This window comes from Gigantopelta aegis, chromosome 10 (genome assembly GCF_016097555.1).
Source record: "Gigantopelta aegis isolate Gae_Host chromosome 10, Gae_host_genome, whole genome shotgun sequence".
NCBI lineage: Eukaryota > Metazoa > Mollusca > Gastropoda > Neomphalida > Peltospiridae > Gigantopelta > Gigantopelta aegis.
This window is the reverse complement of record NC_054708.1, coordinates 4,206,796-4,218,939: the sequence shown is the minus strand read 5'-3', so window position 1 is coordinate 4,218,939 and position 12,144 is coordinate 4,206,796. Positions and strand designations below refer to the sequence as shown.

Below are 12,144 nucleotides of genomic sequence, written 5' to 3'. Positions count from 1 at the left end.
AGAAGTGGTAGTACAGATATACTGCCATATTGTCACACCATCATCGTCAGGTTTGTAACTATTATCGTCATTAGAAGTGGTAGTACAGATAGACTGCCATATTGTCACACCATCATCGTCGGGTGCGTAACTATTATCGTCATCAGAAGTGGTATTACAGATAGACTGCCATATTGTCACACCATCATCGCCAGGTTCGTAACTATTATCGCCATCACCAGAAGTGGTAGTACAGATAGACTGCCGTATTGTCACATCATCATCGTCAGGTTCGTAACTATTATCGTCATCAGAAGTGGTAGTACAGATAGACTGCCATATTGTCACACCATCATCGTCAGGTTCGTAACTATTATCGTCATCAGCAGAAGTGGTAGTACAGATAGACTGCCATATTGTCACACCATCATCGTCAGGTTTGTAACTATTATCGTCATCAGCAGAAGTAGTAGTACAGATAGACTGCCATACTGTCACACCATCATCGCCAGGTTCGTAACTAGTATCGCCGTCATCAGAAGTGGTAGTACAGATAGACTGCCATATTGTCACCATCATCGCCAGGTTTGTAACTATTATCGTCATCATCAGAAGTAGTAGTACAGATAGACTGCCATATTGTCACATCATCATCGTCAGGTTTGTACCTATTATCGCCATCAGCAGAAGTGGTAGTACAGATAGACTGTCATATTGTCACATCATCATCGTCAGGTTTGTAACTATTATCGCCGTCATCAGAAGTGGTAGTACAGATAGACTGCCATATTGTCACACCATCATCGTCAGGTTCGTAACTATTATCGCCATCATCAGAAGTGGTAGTACAGATAGACTGCCATATTGTCACACCATCATCGTCAGGTTCGTAACTATTATCGCCATCATCAGAAGTGGTAGTACAGATAGACTGCCATATTGTCACACCATCATCGTCAGGTTTGTAACTATTATCGTCATCATCAGAAGTGGTAGTACAGATAGACTGCCATATTGTCACATCATCATCGTCAGGTTCGTAACTATTATCGTCATCAGAAGTGGTAGTACAGATAGACTGCCATATTGTCACACCATCATCGTCAGGTTCGTAACTATTATCGCCATCAGCAGAAATGGTAGTACAGATAGACTGCCATATTGTCACATCATCATCGTCAGGTTTGTAACTATTATCCTCATCAGAAGTGGTAGTACAGATAGACTGCCATATTGTCACATCATCATCGCCAGGTTCGTAACTATTATCGTCATCAGCAGAAGTGGTAGTACAGATAGACTGCCATATTGTCACACCATCATCGTCAGGTTTGTAACTATTATCGCCATCAGCAGAAGTAGTAGTACAGATAGACTGCCATATTGTCACATCATCATCGTCAGGTTTGTAACTATTACCGCCATCATCAAAAGTGGTAGTACAGATAGACTGCCATAATATTATATATAGCTGGTTGGCAGTAACGCTAAAATTAATAAATGTTGTTTTTTAGTTGGTGGTATTTTCGTTTAATTTGGGCACAAATTAGCCTGCCTTTCTTCCTCTCCCATCCCTACAAAACAAAACGGGATCTTGTACGCTTATGATTAGTACATCATGCCTGTACGGTACCAATTGGTGTGGATGCGTCGGGGGTATACACACCCTCGCCGCGAGGTCCAATTTTTTTTCCCTTGCAACAGTTATCGACCGTTTTTTTAGAACATCGACACGGTCCTTTTTTTCGTGTTACGCAACACCCCCAAAAAAATCGTGCGGTAACTATATGGACCTATATAAAATGTGAAAATTACAGTAGGATAATGGTTTGCAATAGATTCAGAGTAAGTAATCACGTTTTTTATTTTAAAAATATGGTGATATATTTTTTTTTTTTTTAAATAACAATTAAAAAGAAAAACATTCCACGTACTTTAGCAGGGCGGATACTGTTGTGTAGGCCACGACCCGAAACATTGTTTTTGTCTCAAAAATCGTTAAACAAATTATTTAATGCAAATAAAATGTTGTATTCAGGATGTAATAATCACAAATCATAAAACGATCCTATATTGTTGATAAAAATATCAAAGAAAAATCGCAAAAACATCGAAGTTTAGTTGACCTATATTATCGACGCTTGACCCAGATACAATACTTCGCGGGACCAACTGCCAGTGATTTCTTCTTCATTCACTCCCTCAATAAACATGTCAGAAGAAGTTGCACAAATATAAATTCATGATTCCGATAATAATGTTTTCAAGATTGACTAGTACTTGTGTGACATCTCAAGTGTCCTATTGCGGTAGGGAGCATATTTTCTACATCCGCTCGGACTACTGTGCGTCACGCATAAACCTTTCATGTTTTTGACTTCTCAAAAAGTTCTTAATCAGTTCCAACTACATTTTGTGCCACACCTAAACACATTCTAACCTCCCTCTTCAAGGGCCTAAGCGACAGGGCCCAAAATGAAAAATAAATGAAGCTGCATCAGGGCCGTAGCTAGCGGGAGGGGGGGGGGGGGGGCGCAAAAAAATCCGGAAAGCATTATAGAAAATTCTCTTCTTAACCTTTTAAGGAGTTTTAGACTATTAACTACTCAGTTGCCCCCCCCCCCCCCCCCAGCCCCCAAACAAAAAATCCTAGCTACGGCCCTGGGCATAGGCCTAAGCCTACGGGCTCTCATTTTTGTTGGGGTTGCAGGCAGATTTCTGCCAGAGTTGAACGAAAATCCCTGAATCTGGATAACACCAATTATTCATATTAGCAAACAGCAGGGCCTCAGCTAACGGCTAGAGGCAATGGTGTATGTGTTTTATTTTTTATTTAACGACACCACTAGAGCACACTGATGTATTAATCATCGGCTATTGGAAGTCAAACATTTGGTAATTTTGACATACTAGTAGTCTTAGAGAGAAAACCCCCTACATTTTTCCATTAGTAGCAAGGCATCTTTTATATACACCATCCCAAAGACAGGATAGTACATACCATGGTCTTTGATATACCAGTCATGGAGCACTGGCTGGAACGAGAAATAGCCCAGTGAGCCCACCGATGGGAATCAATCCCAAACCATCTGCGCTTTACCACTGGGCTGCGTCCCGCCACTGGCGTGGGAGGAATGCATTGGGGGGGGGGGGGGGTGTTGTTAAAATAATAGAAAAATAGTTTATTGATACTGATGTTTTAAGTATGTAACCTCCCAGAAATGACTGCAAAATGGTGTCTTGCACCTTCCATGCTCATTGGTTCATTGTTTAAATCCTAGTTACAGCCCTGAACAGCTATATATATATATAGGGTTGCAAATGAATCACTACATATTTTTACATGGATTACAACTAATATTGTGTCAGAGTAAAATGATGGAAATACATCGTGAAAAGGTTTTAGGCCAGCTCATTTGCCCGAAATGCTATACCTGGATAGTATTCAAATAATATATAAAGGCAATAGATGACCAGTGTATATAACTTGTGAATGTCCCCTTGGTGAGGATGGAGTTCACAATAGTTATATAGAAATTGCATATCCGTGACCCATTTCCTTGTGAATTTGGTCATTCTACCCCTCTCCTAAAGGTGGGGCACAGATAGGGGAAAATTAAGCCAATTGTCGTGTCCAGAAATACCATAAAAATATAAATTTTGCGAATTTCGTTAATGTTGTGTCCCCTGTCCCCCCTCCCCTCAGGTAGGAGACAAATTCATTAAACCATCTATCATATAGACAAATGCATTTAAACGATTATGTCTTCAGAAATACTAGACCATTTCCAACCAAGTTTATTTGGAAAACCCAAAACCATAAATTTGGTCATTTTAATCCCCCAAGGAAAATGGGTGCCCCACACTCCATGTGTTTGGTAGTTGTGGTCATCAATTTACTCGGGTGACCATTTAGATATATTTTGTATCATGCATAAGTGTTCAACACTTGATACACATTATGTATACGGTACATATTTAATTAGGCTCACATGTTGATGTTTGTTTCTTTGGGTTTAAAATATTTTTAGGTGAATGTACTTCTTTCTTTTTTTACAATTGTGACCGTGTGAAGCACTATTGCAAGTATCTTGTGTCACAATAAATTACTGAAATGCATAAAATACTTTTTACTATTTCTATTATTCTAATATCAGTGTTCAGGGTTTCTGCCACAGGGTATGAAGGGTAAAATTATGTACCCTAAAATCTTGGGAATGAATGGATACGTTTTAATAATTTTTAGAATGATTATAGTAAGATAGCTGTTGCTTAAAGTTTGTACATGAAATGCAGTGTCCAATTTCAAAAGATTCCAAACCCCATAGTAATAGGCATAGCCACTTAGTAGCGGCAGTTATGATCTGGAGTTTTCAAGTACCCTCAAATTATTGATTACTGGTGTCCTTTACTTTTGACCTTATGACCCAAAAGTTGTATGCACACAGCAAATAGTTTCCAGTTTTACATACCTTACCATGGTAACATAGTTTGCATTGGTTACCATGGTAACAGTTTCAATCTTGGTACCATGGTAACATATAGTTTTGAACTGGTTACCATGGTAACATTATTAATAAGCTTCATATATCCTTTCTACAGGCATAGTACAATTATGTCACTATACATTGTTGTTTTTTCTCAGTCCTTGAAAAAAAAAAAAAATTAGAATTTTTTTTTCTGTTATGCATTAGTTACCTTGGTAACATAATTCACAATTTTCACACTTCTCTTGTAAACAGCTGGGAGCATATTATTACATCATTCTACAGTGATTTGTATTCAAATAAATTCATTTAAAACATTTCATATGGGAAATGGTTCCTCTTTTTGCATTGGTTACCATGGTAACAGAATTAATAATGTTCATTTGAAAATGACAAGAAGTGAAAGGGCATATATCTTTTTTAAAATCTTGTGTCATTTGACAAAGCTATATAAAGTAATAGAGATAGTATACATATTTTTAGTGTCTATGTAATGTTGGACACAATGTCCACAAGTTACACAAATGCGTTGATGGCAGTATGTGTATTTGACCCTATTATTCAAAAACAAAATTGGCTGTCTACTTAATTCTTTTTCTAAATCGAGTAGTATGGTTAATAGATCACACCATAGACTTAAATTAAAAGCAAAATAACTGATTTTAATAATATTACCAGAAATGTATAAAGTTTTCATAATTATTAATAAAATGGTATATTGAAAGTTGCAGCTGTTGCCATGGTAACATAAATAATATAACTGACTATAAAATGTTAGTGTTATGTTGGTGGATATTCTTAGTATATATGTGTATAATTTCATGCTGAAATGTCAACTGATTTAAATAATATTACCAGAAATGTATAATAGTTAATGTTGAAAATTATGTTAATAATTTACAAAAAATGCATTGATAGCCGAATGTGCATCTGAGCCTATTTTCAGAAAAACCGCGGTTGTCGACTTAATTTTTTCTTTACATCAAGCAGTATGGTTAATAAATCACAGCATAGACTTAAATAAAAAATTTAAAAAAAGTTTTTAATTAAAGTTTTCATAATTATTAATGAAAATATGGTATATTGAAATTTGCAGCTGTTACCATGGTAACATAAATAATATAACTGACTATAAAATGTTAGCGTTACGTAGATGGATATTCTTAGTATATATGTGTGTAATTTCATGCTGAAATGTCAACTGATTTTAATAATATTACTAAAAAAAATTAATAGTTAATGTTGTACATTATGTTCATAATTTACAAAAAAGCGTTGATGACAGTATGTGCATTGCACCCTATTATTCGGAAACAAATGGCAGTCTGCTTAATTTTCTCTTTAAATCAATCGCTATGCTTAATAAATCACAGCATACACTTAAATTAAAAGAAAAATAGTAGTGTTTTATTCATTTTTTCTTAATTATTAATGAAAAAATTGTATATTGAAATTTGCAGCTGTTGCCATGGTAACATAAATAAAATAACCATCTACAAAATGCTATCATTACGTAGGTGGATAATTATAGTATATATGGGTGTAATTTCATGTTAAAATGCCCATGAATTTTAATAAAATTACTAGAAATGTAGAACACGTGAAAATTCTTTAAATTTAGCAAAAAGAATGCGGCAGGATAAGGGTTAATACATTTTTATTTCGAGTGTAAGCTGATCACATGCCGTAATGATAAATATGTGTTTTTAATTAATTTAATAAAACATTAATTGATTATTTATGATAACTTGTATTATATTACGATGTAGTTGTGACACATCAAACACTTAATTATGAATATAACGTTCACAACTGTTAGAAATCTATACTAAGGTCGACGAGTCACTTTTCGCACCCTTGTTTTGGCTTCGTACATAATAAATGTAGCATATCTTACCGTAATTTCACTTGAAAGCCATATTTAGTAAAAGGTACAATGTTTTAATCACAAGATTTTCTTCAAACACAATCAGGTGCGTTAATAATGTTAAAAAAAAGAAAAAGAAAAAAGCAATAGCAATTTTGCACTGGAATTTTTCCAGCATTCTTAAAACGGAAACGTCATGTACCCAATTTATAGTTATTGTAAGGAGATGCAAAGTGAAGTCATTGGAATACTGACGTCATTCAAATTCAAAACTATTTATTTCAATTACTGTGTATTTGTTTGCTTTTTAGTATTCACATGCTTTACAATTTACAGCTGTTGATACATGTGTACTCTTTACTTATGGGCGTATAAATATCACGTAACTTTAGAACAGGTTGTGATTTGGTTTTCAAGACATAAGGAAACGTTAGTTTGTAAACAATGACTGGAATGTTCATTTAGCAAGATAGTCCTACGGTAATAAACAGAATATTACATTCGTGTCCATGACAGACGATGTTTACGACACTCGTGCCTAAATTATCGCATTAATTGATTAATGCCGGACGTCAGGCGCTACCAGATTTCACGACCGGACAACCAGTTTCGCCCATGACGTAAGCCCGACGGGCTACTGGGAGAGAGAAATAAAGCAACAAAAACAAACAAACGAAAAACCCCAAAAACCTACCTAAAATATAATTTTAAAATCCCACCCCAATATACCCTCTTAAGCTAAATATTTGAAATTACTATTCAATAACTTTACCGGCCGCTAATCAACATGCTCACGTGAACTTCAAACTTCAATAATTCGCCGGCCATACGAATCGGACATCGCAAATGCAATAAACGCGACGCACCACGTTTGTTTTTACAGTACTTTTACATACTTTAACAATTTATCGAAGGTGTCCTCATCTCTCAAATGATGTCTGATTTGAAGTTATTCCCATTGAACAACCCGATAAATATCACAGAAAGTCTTTTGATAATAATTACCTATTCCTTCATTATTTGCCCAATTTATAGTGCAGTGGTCATTTACTGGTTATATGATACTAAGGACACATACTTAATTTATCCACGTATACTGACAACCGTCTTTCACCTTGTCTACCCAGTCCAAGTAAAACAAACATGCTATAAAACCCAACATCTAATGATCTAATTAGAATTAGGTGTGTGGTACATCGCGTTTGAATAAACCGGAAGTCAAATATCTGTCACGTCAACAACAGTGTTGCCGCTTTGTAAACTAGGTGCACACGTGTGCAATATAATTGCCGTTTTCGCGTGTTGAATAAAGGTTAGCAGTTAATTAATACTATACGACACATAAAAGTTAACACACAGTAAATATGAGGTTTTCGATGTTTACTTCTTCGCTATAATTATTCAAATATTAAGATTCACACATACGCAGATTACTTAAAAACCAGTCCGGAATTAAATAACCTCGATTTTCGGTCCTTGGCGATACAGCGTTACCGATTTGAAAATGTTAAAAAACCCCAAAGAAAAACAACAATTTTTTTTTTTTACATTTATTATTATTATTATTATTATTATTATTATTTCCATTGTGAGTGAATTTACAATGGTGATCCCCCAACACACACAAAACATCCCAAATAAACATCTGAGGGTTTATTTTCATTATTTTATTTTTAAACCTGATAATTCGTGATAATATATTATTATTATTATTATTATTATTATTATTATAAGAACTCATGTTGTTTTATTTTATATAAATATGAAAATAAGTACAATGAGTAAATGAGACAAATGATAACGTTTATTTGTAGTTTTATTATTCTTGAAAATTATTATCAGAATCTGAAATATAAAGCATAGATAATTCTGTGTTAGAATATTTTGGGGCTACCAGAATATGATGTTTTTCCAACCCTGCTCATGCAGCATATTCTACTTACTACAGCCGAGTTCGTCAGACCCATCTCGACAGCCAGGTGTCAGGTCACACACCTTTAATCTGTTAATGCACTGAGCATTGGAACAACGCCATTCATCCTCATCACATGGTTTCGGAACTGAAATAACATACAAAAACATTATATACTCTTCAAAAAACGTATACATGTAATAGCATTCTCTTTATTTTATTATTTTACCTGACAAGCTGTATGGAAACATAAATGCACCATTATGAAGGAGGTTTGTTAATTAAATATGACTGAGGATCTATGCTTACCTTACAATGAACACGAACATCTCAGGACCCAATTTCACTAAACATCGTAAGCGTAGTTTTGCATGTAAACGTAAATCTACGACTGAAGAGCATTTCACAAAGAAGTGTAAACGTAAGTTACGAGTAAAGTTAGACATAAATATAAGAGTTCTCTTGGCCAAAACAAGTGGCGCACATAAATGCTACGACCTACGTCCACTTCCACTTTGATAATTCATAATTCCACATTTTGTATTCGGCCCTTTTTACAGTATATCTACTACTTTGTTGGAAAATATGAATTGAAATCACCATAATATATATATATAGAGGATTCGTCACGAGTATTTTTTAGTATGGAAAATATCAACCGAGTCTATGTTAATCGGTAATTGTCGAGGCTCTGCCGAGACAAACATCGATTAACTAGACGAGGTTGATATTTTCCATATTAAAAAACACGAGTAGCGAATTCTGTTTATCCTATAACACTTCTAAAATAACACTTTAATTAATTGTTTTAGTAAATCACAGTACTAAAGTCGCCGCCATCGATAATATGATTAGCACAGATTAGTTTGACGTCACGCATTTTAAACAAATCATGGAAAACGTTACGCTCAGGTACACGGGTCTTGTTGGCTTGTAAACAAATGACCCATCACCAGCAACACATTCCATAGAGACCTTGCAAATTTGCATACCATTATTAACCGGGTTAATAAAGTAAATTATCACATGGGTTTATGACATGGATATCATGGGTAAGTTATAGGATATATATATATATATATATATATATATATATATATATATATATATATATATATAATTTTATTTTTTACTTCTTTTTTTTTAAACTTTTTTAAAAAGTGCACATCGACTTGTCCAAACATAGGAAATTGGCCCATACATAAAAGAAAAAAGAAAGAAATGTTTTATTTAACGACGCACTCAACACATTTTATTTACGGTTATATGGCGTCAGACATATGGTTAAGGACCACACAGATTTTGAGAGGAAACCCGCTGTCGCCACTACATGGGCTACTCTTTCCGATTAGCAGCAAGGGATATTTTATTTGCACTTCCCACAGGCATGGCCTTTGTTGAACCAGTTATGGATCACTGGTCGGTGCAAGTGGTTTACACCTACCCACTGAGCCTTGCGGAACACTCACTCAGGGTTCACTCAGGGCTCCGAACCCAGTACCTACCAGCCTGTAGACCGATGGCCTAACCACGACGCCACCGAGGCCGGTGGCCCATATATAGCTTTTTTGACTACATAGGGTAACATTGTCGTACAATACTACCATGTGTTGGTATACCGGAAACGGTGGTTTCCAAACTTTATTCGTTCTTTCTTTTAAAATTTAAAGTTTGTTCTGTTTAACGACACTACTAGAGCACATTAATTTATTAATAATCGGTACTGAGTTAGGGCAGTGATTTGCAACTGATGGGAAATGATAGTGGGTGGTTGGAACCTGTTTGGCGCGTGTGACCTCGATATACTAACCTTGCATAAGTGACATACTTTGTGACCTACCACACTGATGACGCTTACTGAAGAATCTAGCGACGTTTAGTTGATTGACAGATGTGTGCACAGGTGATCTTGTCACACCTAAACGTATGGCAATGTCAGCAATACTGATACCTGCTTGAAGTATTCCAACTGTCCACACATGGCCAAGCATGGCATTCTCGTTTGTACAAAAAAAAAAAAAAACGTTCTCAGTAAAAGGAAATCATGTACTTTCCGGCATGTGAGCCCGTGACGTCACCAACTAAAAGTTGACACTCATAGGCAAGCGTGGCATTCTACAAAAGAATGCCACGGACGTCAATTGTTTCTTACTTGTTGAACCTGTGTGAGAATTCGAGGAAAAAACACCGTGCGCTTGTTTCTGCAAGAAATGATGCCCAGTATGATGAAATCATGCATTTGCTCTGTCTGCGAGCTCGTGACGTCACCAACAAAATTTTGACACATCATGCATGTGCATCATGTGTTGTAGCGGGGAATTTGCGCTGAGAGATGTTCTAGCGTGAATAGGTACAACACTATGCCAACTTTTTTTTTTGGTAATGTGTATACATTCTTTCTTTTTTTCTTTCTTTCTGTTTTGTGTTTTTGTTGAATATACAGCAATAAAAAAAAACACTTTAAAAAAAATCAACAAAAACAAAACAAACTATATCCGAGCATTATGGGTTTGGCAAAAAAACACCAAAAAAAACCCTCTGCTGATGGGACTATACATTATTCATTTTATTATGACGTTAAATGACATCGCAATATTTATATTATTAAAATGAACTTAGATTATGAGGTTCTTATACAAAACCTATCAAGGCCGAATTGTTGGCACATATACAACTGTTTAAAGAGAACATACTGCACATTGTTTCGTCACTTTTATCCACACAGTCGTTGATCTGATCACAGTACATGTCCCACGAGATGCACTGGTCATTAGACATACAAGGGAACTGTAAGCTGGCGCATGCACCACCTGGAAGATATGTTTAATTGATATGAGTTATAATCTGGCATGACGTCACTTCTGTTTTTAAACAAAATCGTCACACACTTTTTGAAGCAGCAAAACTATGATGGCAGAACAGTGATATCTTGCAGAAAAAAACAGTTTATTATGTTGCGTGTTGATGGTATAATTTCATTTTGCGTGTAAGGTTGTACAACGTAATGGCTGATGGCACTGTTGTAGACAGCAGAGGAATTTATATATTGAAAACAAATTAAGTGACAATGAGTAATAAAGATAATAATCAACCCGCGTCAAGGAGTTACGAATTATCTGTCGTTCGTGAATGAATGTTGTAAAACCATCACTAAGGCTTGGATTTACAACATATATTCACTCGGGACAGATAATCCTAATTCCTCGTAGCTCATTAGCCCATTACCTACCGAAGGCAGAATATACATATACATACATACCAAAATACCTACCTATATGTACATGCATACATATATAATAATAACAACAACTAATCAGCTACGAGAATGTGTGTGTGTGTGTGTGTGTGTGTGTGTGTGTGTGTGTGTGTGTGTGAATACCATAATGAAGCTGCACAATTTACGTCTTCTGATGAAGGAATGGTATACCATCAAAACAAATTAAAGGAACATTGCGAAAAAAGTTATTTATTATTTATTTCACCATTATTCTCCGTGTCAATAATTATTTAAATCTTCATTTGATGAGTTCCAAACAATGTGTATTCTCACAGTTTTATGTACAATGACACTACAAAGTAAGTAATACAAATTATAAACACTAACCGCAGCTCTGTTCATCACTTCCGTCAGAGCAGTCGGGATGTCCATCACATTTCCTAGATTCCCAGATGAGTTCACCATTTCTGCAGTTGAAGAGTCGATCTATGGATTGTGCACGTGTCGGCGGATGAACAACCGGACTAACTGATGTTAGTAAAATGTAATTTATATCAAAATGATAGATTATATACATACACACACACACACATACACACACACACACACACACACACACACACACACACACACACACCCACACACATATATATATATATATATATATATATATATATATATA

General features: G+C 35.5%; 1 protein-coding gene across 1 annotated transcript in view; it reads right to left on the bottom strand.

Annotated features, from left to right (window-relative positions):
• The window catches only part of LOC121384152 (atrial natriuretic peptide-converting enzyme-like), a 30,537-nt gene that overhangs the window by 11,777 nt on the left and 6,616 nt on the right, over positions 1 to 12,144 (bottom strand). The window contains exons 3-5 of the mRNA XM_041514406.1: positions 11,850 to 11,990; positions 10,939 to 11,055; positions 8,277 to 8,393 (exon numbers count right to left, since the gene is read on the bottom strand). Of these exons, the coding sequence (XP_041370340.1) occupies positions 8,277 to 8,393; positions 10,939 to 11,055; positions 11,850 to 11,990 (375 nt within the window). The remainder of the gene's footprint in view (positions 1 to 8,276; positions 8,394 to 10,938; positions 11,056 to 11,849; positions 11,991 to 12,144) is intronic.